Consider the following 17,790-nt stretch of genomic DNA (forward strand, 5'->3'; position numbering starts at 1 on the left):
ACCAGACCCCAGCCTCCATGATCAAAGCTGTAGTAACAGCTGCTCTCTAAGCTTCCTTCAGCTCCTCTCTGATGATGCCTTCTTCTTTTCCCACTCTCCACATCTGCCACCTTATGCTCCTTTTGTCCTCTCTCCTGATTTTTGCAAGAAAGTTGCTTTCTGCCTCTCAGAAAGGCAATTTATGAACACTTTTATGCAGGACAAATGTGAAAGGAATATTCCAGTCTGCTGCTTAATTCATCCCCATTGGCTGTGTGATGAATACAATGTACTGTACCTCTTTTGCTTTGTTCCTGACTCGGAGTATACGCAGGAAGAGGTATTAACATGGTCAAGGGAAACATTCCTCTCTTTGTCTCCCTACCTTTTCCAACAGCGAACGTGCAATGCCCATCCTGTGTTGTTTCCATGTGTCCTTATAGACAAGTCAGACTGTTACAGAATTATAGCAACCTCAATACAACACAAAGCATTGCAGCTCTGTTAAGCCAGTTTGATATGCAGTGAAATATATTTGCCTGACCAAGACAAATGAGGCTTAGAAAAGTAAAGCATTTCACCACTGTTATTACTAAGGAGCCCTCTGCTCACTTCAAAGGGAGCACACTGCAGCCATGTGTTTCGAGTGCACCATTTGCAAGGAGAAACCTACCTATACAATATTAGACAGAAATTGTTTAAGATACACTGTGTTGCATACATGGTTCACAGCAAACTCAGTCTGTAATTTCACTTTTCAGCCGGGCTGATGGAATTTGCCACCCCCCTGTCTCAAATTTCAAATGCTCAGTAATAGAGCCTGTTCTTTCAAGGTACTGGAAGAGGACAGTCTGCAGCTCTTTTCAACAAGAAGAAAGAATAATTGCCTTTAACCAGTGAGAGGTTGCTGAGAAAGACTTACATGTTTTCTGACAAGACAGCTGATCACTCAGTACAGGATCAGATAAATTATTGGCCATCTGCAATACGACTGATGCTCTACAGAGCCCTCTGTGGAGAGCACCCTCAGCACAACCTGGGAAGTGCCACTGCAAACGTCAAGGTAATGGCATGAACGAGACCTCCTCTGTAGTGTACCACAAGGAATGAAGAGAAAAGATGTTTCTGGATATTTTCCACTGCTACTTGGGCAACTCTTTTTCCATAAATATAGATAATTATTGTTTGATCACTCAGATTCCAACAAACAATATCTAAGTTGTTGAAATTATAGTCATTCTCTAGTGTGGTAATGGTAGCAACAACCCAAATGCACATCAGTTTTCTTGTAAAGTTTAGCATCAGAGAGTAAGATCATTCATTTACTTTATAGAGAACTTAAAAGCACCATCTCCCTTGTTCAAGGAGGCCTTGAAAAGGCCCATGAATATACCTCTGGTGACTTCTAATTTACTTAGTTTAAAATACTTGGTTACTAGTACATGAATAATTAAGCACTATTAAAAACAGAAGGGCTTTCTGCTCCACCATTTCCCACCCATTTGGGCGGTGAATTACAAGGCTGAATTGAAACAAAGGAACATCCAGGAAATCTATGACCTAGAAATCTTCACTTGGGCAGAGACCTGCTTATTCAAGGATTACTGCTCAGTACAGGGACCAATATTTGGCTGCAGACCGATACTGTAGCAGCCTTACACATGGCACAGCTGCTGCCCTCTGAGGGATTTGTAGGTCAAAAGCAGCATCTTAGGTTCCCCTGCAAACCAAGAGGAAGCCAACACTGGGCCCTCATATCTCACGCTCATGCCAAGATGATCCATTTAACAAGCCCAGTGGGTGGAAATGCATACACAAATAGCATTTTGACACCCCAGGTGTTAATCTGTCCTCCTAAAGGCAGAGATTAATCTGTGATCTGAAGCCAGATGATTCTAAACCAAAAGACAGACTCAAATAAGAGGTGTTCATATCAGCCAGAGTAAGCACTCTAGTAAAATAGGAGATGCTCACGTGGCTGAACAGAAGTGCCTGAGGAAACTGGGTATATAATCCATGAAGGGACGTAAGCTCCTCTGAATGTGGGTTCAGAACAAAAGTTTAAATGTCCTGACTCACAGTGAAGGAGCTTCTCCTTCCCCACGGACTCTGCAGGGAGCCCTGGGGGGAACAAACCCTGACCTTCTGCCCCTACCTAAAGTTAGGAGGTGTGAGTAGAAATATGCTGGGAGAGATGGGAAAAAACATCCTTTTGTCTCCAGCTCTACGGGTTTGAAAAGGACCTTGGAAATGCAAACCAAGTGTAACCTGAGTCAGCGAGAAGTTTGACAGAGCAGCTCTGAGGGATGCAGACGGCCACATCCATCTTGCTGGGCTGTGAACTCTGAAACACCTCCGGGGTTTCAGCCTGGACCACACCGTCTCAAGCAGAGAGCTCCCTGCCTGCGGGGTGTGCGGCCGCCCTTATCTCTGCTTGGGCTACGGGGATGTGACCCAGGCTCGGCTGCAGGGGGAGAGGACATGGGGTTGGACAGAGTTTAGCTCTCTCCTTTGGGAAGGAGCCAGCCTGCTTTCCAAAGAAGCAATGGGCTGGGGTGAAGGCCTGACCCGCTGACTTAGCAAAGCTCCTTGTGTGGGCACTAGCTTTTTACACTACCTTCCCTCCCTAAAATTTATAAATCTGCACTTAGTTTGTTGGACCGTTTGAGCCAAAAAAGGCCTTGAAAAGGTTGATGCACGGCATTCTGGCAGTTTGCACATGCAACGTTTTGATTTCTCAGTCTGAAACGTGTTCTTACTAAAAAGTACTTCAGTTTGTTTTTTAGATGTTTAAATAACCTAAAAATTTCAGGTCAAACAAAAGTCCTTCCAAAATTGTTTATTAAAAATACTTTTCACTTGAGCAGAAAAATGTATTATATTGTTTGCTGGGGTAAGTCTCCTTCCCTGTCATCCAAATGTTTTCATTTTTGGCCAGAGTATCCAGTTCCTCCTGCCATTACTCCACTCCCAGCTCTACTCTAACCCTGCTCTGCTCTGCACAGGCGGGCTGTCAGCCATCACTCATAGCCCAGGAAGACTTGCAAGGCCTCCAGCAATGAAAGAGATACTTCATTTTGGTATAATTGGTGTCTTAATAGAAAGTATCATTATAAGGTTGCACCACACAATGATAAAGCAGTCTGCTAAACAAACAATAATGCCACATTTACAAGTCATGTTGTCTGAAGTTGCTTCCAGACAGAAAATTCCCAATCTGAAATTTTGTCCCTGTTCATATGCAGCTAGGGGCTGTGTTGCTGCTAAGATCACAGCAGTCGTGACTTTTAGCAAACAAATTCACAGATCAGACCTATATCTACGCTTCTACAGCATCTCCAAGCTGCGCAAGGTGTACTTTGCAGAAGGCACAGGCATGAACATGATTTCCACAAGAAAAAATGTTAACTGAAGGGGAGGGGGAAGAGTTAACCAAGAGTAAATTCCTACCTCTGCCACAGTCAGGGCCCAGAAAGCCAAGGAAGCAATGGCAAGTCCCAGACACACAGTCTCCATTCCCATAGCAATTACTGGGACAATTATCCACTGATTCTGGAAAACAAGAGAAAATTCAGATACTTCATTAGGCAAGAAAACACCTCTCTTTGGATGGCTGCACAGCTGGAACCTCAAAGTGACTCCTGCATTTGGGACTGAAAATGTTCATCTGAGCTCTAATAAACAGTGCTCATCCATTTACAGCAATGGGCGGCTCAACCACAGCAGAATTTGCGGAGCAATTGCAAATCCTACGATTAAATCGCAGCTGCTCAGCACCCAGGACTTGAGCTCACCCAGTACCTGGAAACTTCCAAATGTCTTTTTTCCTGCTTATATTTCCAACCATTTTCCCTCTGGAGAGAAGCAATACACACGGCAGAACATGCACCTTTGGTGTGATTTTGTTGACTTGGGCAAATCAATTTGGGGCATTTATTTGTGCCAAATGGAGCTGAGCTATGATAGAAATGTTGCCCTATGAAGTTCACAGCCCCTCGGTTCATCCTGTCTGAATGTTGAAGCAATATTTTTAATGGTATGCTGTCTGGTTTGTTCTGCAACAACATACACACAGCCAAAAGTGCTTGGGCTAACATTGTACCTTGGTGGAACAGGAATGGGACTATCCCACACTTTTCTTCTGTTTCTAGTTATCATCTTAAATTCCCTGACTTTGGCAAAAACACTGGCTATTCATCTTTCAAGGCAAGTTAACAGGTAAGCAAAACGCTATCTAGCACTTTTACTTTGAGGAGAGTTCAGAATATTTGGGCTAAAAATTACCTTTCATAAAAGAACACAAGCTGGTAAACATTGCACACCAAAAAGAGAATGAAAATAATTTGATTTTCTTGACTAAGCTGTGAGTGAAGACTGAGTAAATGTGAGTAGGGCTTGTAGAGATGATGGAATACCATGGTTCATTCCACCCAATTATTTCATGTTTTCTCTGAGGGAGATGCATTTCAGATTAAAACTGGATTCAGTGATACAGGAGGGGCAGCGATGGCACATCTATCATGGAGCAGGGTGGAAATCTCAGCCATGTGAATAATGACTGTTTTTTTCATAGAGGTACTTCACCGGGCCTTGTGGTAGCAAATATATTTGTAAACTTCCTATCGGTGCGAGTGAAGAGAAACAGCTGCAGCAGAGATGTGCAGAGTAGTTTCTGATCACAAATGAAAGGAAGCCTGTTTCTGTGTGGGTGTTCTCCAAATAGCGGAGGTTTCTGAGGTACATTTTAAAGGACGTGGTATAACTTAATCATTCATAAAGGACAACAGCAGCTTTTAATAATAAAAAAGTTTCAAGCACTTATGGTTTTAGTCTTGGCATCAGACATCCCACACTCAGATAGCTCCATGCAGCAAGGAAGGTACACAGAAGTGCTGTCAGTTTTCCATAACTTTAGCTCTATAGTTAAGCAGATCTTCACTTTATGGTGTATGGAAATACAATCAGAATATGCTTTCAACAATTTGGGCTTGAGCTGCTCTTTTTATTCCAACCAAACAGCAGCCATGCTTCCTAGGATAACGAAATAGCAGCTCAGGTTTTGTGTGTTTATACTGATATTTAGGTATGCAAACTCTGATTTCGTAGCAGGTACAAACACAAATCCATCCTGTAAATGAGAAGTTAATATTAACCTGTATGTATAGATAATCATCAGAACTTTGTGATGTTTTCATTTCACTGCTGAAAATTAAAATAAAATAATTCTGCTTTATGCATTTTTTCTGTATGCTTTTTTACAGTGTTTATATTCTTCTTGTCTTCACAAAATATATGCAGTAATTTATTAAAAAACCCATTATTTACTTATGCATATTCACATCCTTACACATATGAAGAATGTACAGAGTGTGAGTACCGTGAAACAAGATCATGAGACAGGCAAGGAGATTTAACAGCTCCTGTTGCTGCAAGGACCAGTCCTTTCCCTTTAAACCTCCCATCCCAGGTACAAGTCTAAACTTCCTCTTGTTCTGTTGCTTCTGGCACTTGTCAGACCCTTCCATGAGTTGGTTAAGCTCAAAAGGTGGTAAAAATTTAACGCAGCAGATAAAAAAAACAAGTGAACAGTTTTCTACTGGCTGAAATCTGGGAGCAGGAGGAGTAGGGCTGTGTTATTCACCATTACACAGTACTTGGATGTCGCATGAAGCCTCACCATCACGCTGTCATTTTGGGCTGGGGTCTGCCAGCTGCAGCCACCCAGCACAGAGGTGACAGACTCATGACCTTTGCAGTCCATGGGAATGCCTATGTCAGCGCTTGACGCAGGACAGACCCCCAGTATTATGACAACACCTATGGTATATTAAAACCCTTTTTATTTTAAAAAGCTTTTTTCAAGCTTTTTGCTTTAATGGACTAAATTGAGTCCTTGAAAGGGAGTAAAATATCTATACAACTTCCCCGGTATATTTATGTAATGCAATAAATAGTATTTATGCAAAATAATAAAAAATCAAAGCAACATCTAAAGAGCAACATAGCACCAGGCATGGTAGCTGTTGCAAAGTGTAACAACAGCACAGCAGCTAAAGGGTAACTTTGTTACTGGCAATAATATTTAGCATTTATAGTGTGGTTCAGCTGAGGTACTCGAGCTGCCTAGGACAAGATGAGCAAGACTCAGTACACCAATTAGATGTTGACTGTAGGTTAAACCAAATTACTCTCATCCACTATCCTGGCTATGTATAATGGGACCACGGAAATGGAGCACACCTGTGTTTAGATAACCAGACTTCCCTGAATTTAATGACTTTTCATCCCACGGTGCTTCCTTTCCTCCTTTGACTACTTCAGATGTAGATATTGTCATCAAAGACACCTCTAATTGCTCAGATCCCATCCACAGCGACCAACACTAACGTGTGCCAAAATATTCATGCATATTTTGTGATTAATCTATACATCTGGTAGGGATATGCACACATATCACTTTGTATATCACTAGTTCCTCAATCCTTGATTTCCCAGACCCTTCTTTGCAAGTGTGCCCCAACTGCATCACACCACATTGTGGTCCACACAAAAGGAATTAAAAAAACCAGGTGAATAAAACCCATCGTGCCTTCTTCACTGAAGTTAAGTAACTTAATTGTGGCCTGAAGACCCTAAGCTATTAATAATAGAACAGGCCCTTAAAAATCCCTTCATCCCACTTCATTGCTTTCTCTGATGCTCCTTGTTTTTCTAATACTGCTAAAAGTAACATTTCTAACACGCTCTCATTTTACACCAGCTCACGTTGCCCTGGAGTAACTTGCCTGATAGAGGCGAGATGAAATGAAGAGCAAAAGGAACTCGTCCCCCTCAGTGGCTGATGCCACTCACCATTTTTTAGCAGTCAAGGACACCAACGTGCCTGGTGTGACCCAGGGCAGTGAAGGTCTCTGCACACTCCCAAAAGTTCTTCACTACTGAGAATAAACTTTGAAACTCAATGACGATCCATGTAGCACATCTTTGTATCAAAGCTGCTCCAAAGTAGCTCAAAAAGCGTTTCCATAGAGGAAGCATTAAATGAATCCGCTTTTTTCCCATGAACAGAGCTAATGAGAACAAGTAAGGCTTGTGAGCAACAAGTCTGAGTTGTGTGTGCAATACTGAGCATGGTCCTATCCATATTCTTAGGTACAGTCACAAACAGGGATTTCTCTTTACTTAAAAGATTGCAGGCATTAGCAAGTCATATTCACTTAAGACTTCCCATAAAAACCTTTGTTGATAAAGACAAGCCTGAATTTAGTTTCAGTGGTCACAGACTGCACCAGCTGGGGAGCTGACTTGATTTTCTGTCCCTTCCGAAATGCACACGTACCATATGTACACACGTCTGTGCACGCTGCTCTAATATCTAACTCTCAAATTAAACAGCAGGTGGTGGGTGACTTGGCATAAGAAATTAGGGAGTTTTGATGGGGAAACACTAGAAAGAAGGAAGAATCGAATGGACAAATTTGCACATCTGTTGCAGAAGCTAGGACTTCGCCAGAACATTACCTAATGGGGCTGCATTGGGTTTGTGTGGCAAGGTTTTAGTAGCAGAGAGGCCACAGAAGCTGCCAGAAGCTTTCTCTATGTCCAATAGAGCCAATGCCAGCTGGATCCAAGACAGGCCCACTGCTGGCCAAGGCTGAGCTCATCAGTGATGGTAGGAGCACCTCTGTGAAAACATATTTAAGAAGGGGAAACTGGGAGTGAAGTTGAGCCTTGGAAGAAGGGAGGGGTGAGGTGAAGGTGTCTTTAACATTGGGTTTTATTTCTCATTATCCTACTCTGACTTGATTAGCAATAAATTAAACTAATTTCCCCAAGCTGAGTCTGTTTTGGCTGTGATGGTAATTGGCGAATGATTCCTCCCTGTCCTTATCTTGACCCACAAGCCTTTCATTATATTTTCTCTCCTCTTGTCCAGCTGTGGAGGGGGAGTGATAGAGCAGCTTTGGTGGGTACCTGGTGTCCAGCCAAGGTCAACCCACTGCAGAGGCTCAGATGATAGAAGAGAGAGCAAACTCTAACTTTCTGAGAGCTCCAAGGTTAGTGGTAGAAAGCAACTGTCTGTCATTTAAGTGTGTCCATAGTCAACATTGCTATAGAGATGACAAACTGCCAATCAATAAATAAAAACAGGTCACTACAGTTCTGGTTAGGTTCTTGTCTCCATTCTACAACTTATTTTGCATGTTCTTACAAACAATTATATTTTCCAATATATGCAAAATTCCATATGGTGTTTTGTGAATAGTATCATGGGAACTGCTTTAGAGAAGCATGACAATGTTTTGTTTTGTTTTATTTAATTGTTAAACTTCACTGTGAGACCATGGAGAATTGGTTTTTAGACAGATATATATGTTCTCTGTTTTCAGTCTGACTCCCACAGCTTACTCTTGGCTTCCAAATCTCTGAAGGGATCTGATTGACACCAGCTGGTAAGGTCAAAGATTATTAATTGGAGGGTCAGCCAATGGATGATGCATGATGGTTTCACATGGTTTTACTATCATGTCCAAAGAGAACATGGAAAATGCAGCTCACATGCCGCCTTCCAACAACCAATGGCAGCAGGAGCAAACTTCTTGAAAGCAAATAACACACTGGGGCCAGACCAGCAAAACGTAAGGTGGTGTGGCTTCTAATGGGGACTGCAGACACTTGTGTATGGAAGTATTCATCCTGCCAGCTTTAAAATCTAATTAACAACTGAAAAAACATGTCATTTCCTGAATAAATATTGTAAACAGCCAGATCTCTTCTGCAAAAAGGAGTAAATGACATAATGAGATGCACTGCCTTCAGCTCCACGCTGTCTCATTTTGGAGAACGGTACAGAAATGCCTTGTCTGAGGCATACGTTACTCCCTATGCTGGTTCAGCCAACCTCACTCAGGAGAAGGAGGATGAACAAAAGTGCTTCTAGATTCATAAAAATGAGAGACTGAAAACATTCATTAAGTGTGAAAGCCTAGACTTCTCCAAGAGGAAAACTCTTCTTCTGAAGTACTCTTTCAGGTCCTTCTGACTCAAAAGCTTTAATTACTAAAGCAAAGAAAGAAGCACATCATGGTCTGGAGCAAAGCAGCTTTGCTTTATGCAGCACACTGACTTACAGGGGCTGAGGATACTTTGGGATTTTTGCCATTTGTCTCAGAGGACTTTTTCGGTACAACCAATCTCACAGCTAGTAGATTTTGAGGAGGAACTTGGCTGAACCCTTGTTTTCCCACTGCAATCACTTCTTACCCTGAGAGAAGCTATAAACCGGCATGATCCTGCCCATACCCATAATAAGACTTCACACTACACTGTCTTTCATTTAAGGCTATCGCCAAGTTCAATAGGAAATTACTAATTGTTACCAGTCCCATTTTTTTTAGGCTGGTAATCTGAGGCACAGACAAAGGCACCATTTGTTTCATATCACAAACTGCCTCGTGTGACAGCGACAAAGCTCCCAGGCTAATGGGCTGCTCAGGGGACCACTTTGCTGCTGACAAAAAGCCCTGCAAAAGCCAACTTTGCTGTGGTGAGCTCTATAAAGATCCGTCAGCCTGGCTTACAATTACCTACGTGAATTACCTTTATCCAGATAAAATACAATAAACTTATTAAGGCAGCAGACAAGTTGTTAGACTCTTGATGGACTTCTCCTTTATATACTCACCATATTTGTCGGTCAGCAGTACAGCTACTTTAACAGTATTTCCGCTTTATTTATTTACTATGCAACATTCAACTTAATAGCTTGTTTCTATAACTTTGGGCCAGAGGCCAGGGCAGATGTTTGCCTGACACCAAATCCTATTAGAGGCTGCAGTAACACAATTGTGTGTTAAAGATAAATATTTTATAGCCTCCACTTGCCACCAAGCATCATCATTCCCTAGGCGTTTAGAAGCAACTATCTATTGGCAAAGGAAAAAATAGTTATTTAGCTGGCAATTGAAGGCAGTAGATTTCCTGGGAGTTAATAAGCACCAGGACTGCTTTCTAAGAACCGATTAAATGCCATTCAACGCAGTGTGGTTGTATGAATTCAAATGTAACTATTGCATTCGATAACCTCAAAGGGTTATGCTGGAACTGGCAGTGCTTGGTGTCAGAAACATGTAGGAAAAGTGCTACAATAGAAGAATTATACTTTAATGAAGCAGGGCTAATCTCAGTTTCTGGAATGAAGGTTCAAAGAGAATGAAGCTTATTTTACCAATGAGAAGGTTCAATATTAGAAGTGAGATGCAAACAAAAGAGCAGGTGTTTTTAGGTAACCTGTCTGCCCTATTCAGCTAGTAGTCTATTCCACCTCTACAGAAGAAATGGCCTCAAAATCTTTCATTGCTGAGAAGATACACGAAGCTGCTGAGCCTGAAGTAAATTCCCATATCTTCCAATCTACCAACCCAGGGAGATACAGTTTATACACCGAGTGGTGTCATAAAAGGTTCCATCCTTTCCTCATAAATTTCAACCCTATGCATACACAGATCCATTAATTTAAAAATAGTAAATAAAAAAATCTGAAGGTAACACAAATACTTGGAGGAGAATTGTTTACCGTATCAAATGAGTACATATATTTATTGCCACGCAGAAAGAAATGCCTCATGACTGCCCACTGACCTATTTTCTGCCTGGCCATGTTCCCCTGGCTGAAGAAGATGCTTTTCTGAGTGGGAGGGAGCACTCATGGAGCAGGGCAGCAGGGAGCTTGAGTCCATGGTTCATATCTAATCTTGAAACCCTCTGTGTGAGCCACATCAATGCAAAAAGGCCATGAGGACCGCACAGCATCCCTCACCCTACCATGAATTACATTCCATGGGGAGAGTGAAGGGACACCACGTTATTTCACATTATTTTCTGCAGCTGCACCAGGGCAATCTTAGGAAGACACATTCTTTCTCCTAGACCTGCTTTTCCAGCACAAAGCTGTCACCTACAAGCTCATTGCAATAACATCTCTCTCTCACAAAATGCTCCCTGTCACTGCCCCAACTACGTTAGCAATAATTTTAATAAGAAGTCAGGCAGTATAACATGAAAGGCAAAGAAGATTCTGAAGCTCTGTGAACACATTTAATTTACTTCCCAGCTGCAGAGCTTGCAGTCTTGTTTATTTTTCAAAGAAATGATGCTACTTGATTGAATTTCACTGCAGGGTAGGTAGGAGTCTAAGCCTGGAGAACTGTCACCTGCCCTTGTAACCGTGATAACAATGCCAAGGGAGACAGGGAGGTGAGAGGGGCTAAACCAGGTTTCAGATAACTCCAAACATCAGATTTGACATTATGAGCCAAAAAAAAAAGGAAAAAAAATGCCCTGGAAGCAAAGGAAACATGGAAATGCTGGGTCTGGTATTCTCTTGCTCCTCCTCTTCCTTCCTCAGCTGAAGTCTGCAAGGACTGATTCCTTCTTATGGCACATCCTCACCTGCTGAGATTTCGATTTTTCTGCTTCATTTGTGTTTTATAAGGCTTTTACATTTCTAGTTCAAGTAATCCACACCTGGCAGCCAGCGATGTGAAAGTCTTGACAGCATCATGGAAACTCAGTCATTATTTCTGAGTGCTCTTTCACAGTTTCCTCTTCTGTAGGGCACCCAGTGTGATGCAGATACTGCAAATGCCACTTGATGTTGTGCCAGATTTTGTTGGTTTTTTTTTCTTTTTTCTGAAGGCTGGAAGGTCTGCTTTAATTAAAGATCCATGCATATATCCCTGTTTTGCTTTCATATCCCAGTGGAACTCTAACCTTCACATGCAGGTATCAGGATGCTAAATTAGGAAAAGGGCAACAGGCAGACAGTCCTTTAAACGACTCCTTCAATCACTCCTGATTCTGAAAAATCAGAATGAAGTACAGCAATCACAGTATCCAATTGTGTGTTATTTTACCCCTACACTTTTTCTGCTAGAACTTTTTTTTTTTAAAAAATAAGTAATTTGCAATGCCCGATACCCCGGTGCACTCACAGCAAATGCCTACTCCAGCCAGCAGCAGCTCTGGACCATTTTAAAAGGTGATGGTGAAGCACAGAAGGTTTGGAGCTCAGGATCGGTTTGGGTTCCCTATTGAAACCATCAAGAGCTGCTGAGTTTGCCAAATTTGACAGTACAACATGTGAGCACATTTTCCCTTGAGATGTCTGCACTTTTGCGCCTAGGCCTGGCTTGAGAGATCTCTCCAGATAGAATGGCTCTCGCCACAATAATGTCACTCCTTCTCACACTATTTCAAGCATGCTCGACTACAAGTCCAGCTGGAAATACTACAAAACCAGCTTTTTTCTGTGCACTACTTTTGAATTTCTGTTGTACAGAAACAACAAGTGGGAATAGTTTGGAGAGTAAATAAAGACAAGAACAAGCCTGACCATTTCAGAAGCCTATGCTGCATTTGGTCTGAGTTTGGTTTGTCCTTTGAAAGCCAGCATTATCTCCCTGATTCATTGCTTTCTTTTTAAGAAGAAATCTTTCCAGTGCAGAATGCCTTCTAATCTAAAGCTATCAGATGGCTGAAAGCATAAGGTATTTCAAAAGCACTTGGGCACTGCTCTATGTATACTACCATTTAAGTTAATGGCCAAATCTCCTCTGACTTCACTGGGACCAGAATGAAGGCAACTTTTAGAAAACTTAATGTATTTCTGCTGTTCATAGGGACATACAGGGAACACTGTTCCCTTCCCTGGGAATGTGAGCAATGCTAAAAGCATGAGATGGCCTATGAAATACAGTTCTTAAGGAATCATACATTGACCATCTGAAAAACCCTCTGTTCTGCATCACTTGAAATGTGATCACAGGTTAGAAGTTAGCTGGGAAAAAAAAATCAGGGAATGATTTTAAACAAAGAGTAGCTGTTGGGCTGAAGCCGCCTTCTTCCTTCTACAATGCAGCTTCTAAGCACACCACCACTTTTATCCCATACTTGTAACATAAACATGACAAGGCTGTGGAGATCTAGAAAAATGCCTTGCAAATGTTTCTTTTCTGCCTAGTTTTCCCCTTTTTTTTTGCAGTTGGAATATTTTTAAGCCTGAATTTTGCTTCAGTAAATGAAACTCTCATATCCCCAGTTTGCCCAAGGGATTGCAAAGGATTTCTCTTTTTTTCTGTTCCTTCAAACTCATAAATTGTTACAAACTAATACAGGAAACAACAATTATTCAGCCTTCAGGGTTCAACTTCTGGAGCTGCACTTGCAAGCGGGAAGTTACTTCACGTTCAGTACATTCCAATTTCTGCTTGTGTAGCTCAGGGCAAGGCTAAAGCTGGCCTTGAGTTTCATTTTAAATGATGATGTAAGTTGGTGTATTCTAGAGGAAAAAAGCAAACCATTCTTGCATACACACACAGAGACCCTCAAGTGTGATCTCATTTGGTCAAACAAATGCCATGAAACCTTGGTAATGCTATAATTTTGGATGCATTTAAGATTAGGTTTCATTTTACATAAAGTCTTTAGCAAGTACATCCAGGCAGATAGATAAGGATGTACCAGGTGGAATGGCTGATGTCTGAGGTTCAATTAGGTGCGCACCTGGTACTAGGGATGTGCTCTCAAACACGATGCCTGGATCCAGCCACTGCTACAGAAGGGCCCGAGTCTCCTCTAGGTTTATGTCAGATCTGCCCTCCTGAAAAGTAGAATTCATGGCTTCATTTCTGCCTGTAGAGAACTCACTGCCCAAATTCAGTCAAACCCTGTTCCTTCTCAGAGCCTCCAGCAAGAGAAATCAGTTTAACAACATTTGTTTAACTCTTTTTCTGAGACTGTTGTAGCACTTAGATAAAGCAAGCAGTCACATATCTAATACACAGAGCAGGTGTTATCATTTAAAATGTCAACATATGCCAGGAGTTACTGTGCAGACCATGTCTTCCTCATCCCACTCGTCCCTGTGCAAAAGGAGGGACTGGTCTGGTAACCCCAGAGCTGCCAACACAGTTGGTTTCTGTTCTCTTGTGTGGACAATTAAATTAATACAAGTACATACACTTCAACGCAGCTTTTGGAAAATTAAGTCTTAAGCCCGTTGTTCCAGTACAGAAAGAGTTCTCCCTTTGTTTGCCAAAGTGGCGAAGAGTAACTCCCACAACCTTATTTCTGTGTGTTAGCAGGGGAGCATTCATGGCAAGAAAAGTCAGTACAGAGCTGTTCTTGCAGCTCGGTAATACGACACAGGAATAAAACAAGCTGTGCTTATATTAGCCTGCAGTCTGGGGTGCACGGAAAGAGCTATATACAAAAGTGTAAAAATGAAAACCATATGCACCCTTTTACACATTTCTCCAGAAACGCTCCGATAGCACTGTATGCTGTGTTATTAAGAAAGAATTCTGCTGTTCTGAAAAAAAAAATGAACTGAAAAAAAAGAACAGAAATAACAGAAAGAAAGAAAGAAAAAGCTTTAACTTCAGTATTAAGTAAACCTTTTCTTGACCCTAAAACTAAAGTAATTACCCCAATCAATAAACCTTTTGTACAGGCTCTGGCAGATCAAGAGAACTTGCCTGCCTGCAACCAGTCTGACAAGCAAGTTCAAGGCTCCCAGCCTATGTAAGTACAGATGTGGGCAAAGGTTTTCCAAAAGACAAATCTACCTTCATTTTTCTACCACTTCAAAGCATGATCCAAACCAGTCAAAATCCAGATCATTACAGACATTCAGATGTCTGACTTCGACTGAGATAAACACTTACTGGCATCCAAGCAGTCTTTGCAAACATGGCTTAATTTCTTTTGTACAACAATATAAATGAATATATGTGTCTGCTTGTCTACTTTTCCCATCCAAATCATCACTTGTAATCATAGGATCTATTGAAAGAGGAGTGTACATATAAAAATCAAAATAAAAAATCAAGAAAGAGCTCTAGTGTAACATTAAGTAAATTATTGCATCTTTTCTTTAAAGCTAAGATAGTTTTACACACTGTAATTTTCTACTGCTAGCTTTTACTCACAGGGCATAAATAAAGAGATACACCTTATATGGAAAAAGCAGCTGTGGAAGTTTTTACAGCCAAGCATCTGACTTTTACAGGCTTCGTATTATTTAATTATCTTTGAGATGTGTCCCTAATTTCCCCTTTATTAGAGATGCCTGACGTTTTCAAAAGAAAAATCCTGAAATAATAATTTTGCCTGCCATGGTGGCTCAGGAAGCAGGGCTATTATGTATGAATGGTTTCAGACACTTACAGAGAGCAAAAAGGTCATCACAAATAACATCCAGACCTGAAACAATTGCTCTGACTTCAGGTATCTGGGAAGTGCTGCAGCTCCAGCAGAAGTCACATTTAGGGACTGGTGTGCCATGGGATCACGTACAAACATTACTGACTGGAGCTGAAGGGGATTTAAGAACCAGGAGCAACATTTGATCTGTTAGGAGTCATCCGAAAAGGCAGGCAGGGAGATAAACTCCAACACTGAGACATGCTCATCCCCTCGCCTCACTTCAGTGGGAAATGTTCATCAATTTTGGGGAAAAAGGTAAAAAGATTAAGGGGGCACTGATAAAGCTATAATTGATTTCTTGCTGCTGAAGTTTTAAGGGCCATATTGCTATACATCTAAAAACATCATCACTGGTTTACTGAGAACAGCAAACCAAAAACCTCTGGGCACAGGGAGTGCAAAGTGATGCGAAAGGCTTCACCCCTGCACAGCCCTCCTTCCGCTTCCAGAACCCGGCACAGGCTATGTTTGCTTTTCGTTAATCCCTATAAAGCAAACAGATTAGATTTACACATAAGATGGATGAAAAAGCGAAACCTCACCAGGCACACCTGCTTGGAGAGGGGAATTCTTGCAGTTTATAGAAAGCTCAGATGGAGGGAGCTGACCCCACATTTCTGGCTCTCCCGGGGATACCCTACCAGGCTGGGCTGGATTTGGCTCGGATGGAGATGGCAATCTGTTTTCTTGCCATTCTTCTGCATGGACTAATTAAACTCTCACAGAGGGAACTGAAATCCTGTGGCCAGCTGGATGTTTAGTGAGACACCTTGCAGTGCTGCAGCATAAGCTGAGCCTACACTGTGGATAAGCGAGAGTTTTCAAACAGACCTGTCAAGCTAATGGCATCCATGAGACCAAATACACAAGGTAAAAAAACCCTAACACAGCCTGGCAGAGACTTATAAATGCCCTTTTTGCCTCCTACCTGAATCGAGTGACTGTATCTTTTCTAAATACTACCTGGCTGAGACCTAAAAGCTTTATCACACTCAGAGAAGCCAGGTGAGAGCTGAGAGCAGGAAAAAAAGCACCAAAAAAGGGGTGAAGGCAACAAAAGGGTAATAAAAAAAAGGCACTGACCATCTGATAGAGTATCTGTCAAGCAAGGGCTTGTAATGAGACACACAGAGCTGAAGGCAAAAAGCTATTTGCAGAGCATGCAAAGCTCTGCTGTTATTTTGCAGGAGAGAGATCAATAACATCAAAACTGAAGTTGTGATTTTCCTGCCTGCCATGTTCTCTTATGTTGCTATATTTCTTTCCCTGTGCAGAGCAAGAAAAGAGTTGTGAGTCTGGGAAGCAACAGGCTGCTAATTAATGATCTGTAGAGGGTTACCACATGGTGGAGGTGCTCACAAGTCCCTTAGTGAACCAAGGGAAGGGATAAGATGACCATACTCATGCAATGGGGGAGAACACCACCTGTAGTAACTGAGCACTTCCATGGAGCAGCTGGAGACCCATTAACAGTTAAAGGGTCCTGATTCAGCAATGTACCTGCTAAGCTTTCAGCCTCTTTTGCTAGGTATAGACTCAAGAGAAGTTCAGAAAAGGGTAGTTGGGACATTAAAACCACTTTTCCTCATTCAGAATCCTGAAGATCTACTTGTACATGGGAGAGTTTTAAGTCAGGCATTACAGAGCTAAAAGAAAGTGTAAGCCAGACCCGATCACACCCCCTGTTAGTCTGCATAGTCTCCTGACTCCTCAATATTTACATGAAAATACATTTAGACTTTTCCAGACATCAGCATAGCAAGTGTAAATAATGTGAATGGCTTTGAGACTGGGAGTGGATCACACACATCCCCTCTGAATTGGAAGTTGATAGAATTTAAGTGAGCCTACACATAGGCAGCAACAGTAAGGGCAGCAAATCTGAGTTACTCAGGCTCTTCCTTTTCCCTGTGCTCAGAGCAAGCTGAACACGGAGGCATTTTTGCTCAGAGCTAAGGAAGCGTCACTCATGTCACCTCTCACACAAGGAGGGTTCCCAGGCCCAAGTTTGCCTCTGTGCCCTGTCATTTGTAAGCTGGGTCCTCCTGTGAACTGCTCCTCTGTGGGAATTCTTCTTGTGTGTGAGCTGCTGTCCTAGGGACTGTGTGGGGGTGGCCATATTTTAGGCTATGGCAGGAAGGAAGCTTGACTTTTGATGTATATTGCAAAGTGCTGTGTGCGCTGGCAGCCCCTTATAAATAACACCGCCAGCTCGCTTTGCACTTTGATGAAGGAAAGTACTTACAGTAGTTTTCTTTATGGATAGTGGAGGGGGCAGGAGGAACAACCATCCTTTTCTTAAATTTAAGTGTCACCTCTTGCAGGAGATAAAAGCGAGATAAGACCTTGCATCCTATCCTAGGTGTTATCCATGTGTTTCCTGTTGCTTTCTGGGTGATGTGCTGCTAAACAGAGAAGCTGCCCTCTCACTGATTTTGCTTTTCCTTTTGGTTTCTCAGTGGCCAAGCTTGCCTGAGCTCAGCAGTAACAGCTGCTGGAAGACACTTTCTGACTCCATAGATGTTGCTTTCAGGCTCTCAGATG

General features: G+C 42.0%; 1 protein-coding gene across 1 annotated transcript in view; it reads right to left on the reverse strand.

The window, feature by feature from the left end:
* Window positions 1-17,790, reverse strand: part of LOC104538759 (teneurin-4-like) — a 51,655-nt gene that overhangs the window by 24,746 nt on the left and 9,119 nt on the right. The window contains exon 4 of the mRNA XM_010182082.1: window positions 3,430-3,531. Coding sequence (XP_010180384.1) covers window positions 3,430-3,531 — 102 coding nt within the window. The remainder of the gene's footprint in view (window positions 1-3,429; window positions 3,532-17,790) is intronic.

This window comes from Mesitornis unicolor, unplaced genomic scaffold (assembly GCF_000695765.1).
Source record: "Mesitornis unicolor isolate BGI_N332 unplaced genomic scaffold, ASM69576v1 scaffold25020, whole genome shotgun sequence".
NCBI classification, from domain to species: domain Eukaryota; kingdom Metazoa; phylum Chordata; class Aves; order Mesitornithiformes; family Mesitornithidae; genus Mesitornis; species Mesitornis unicolor.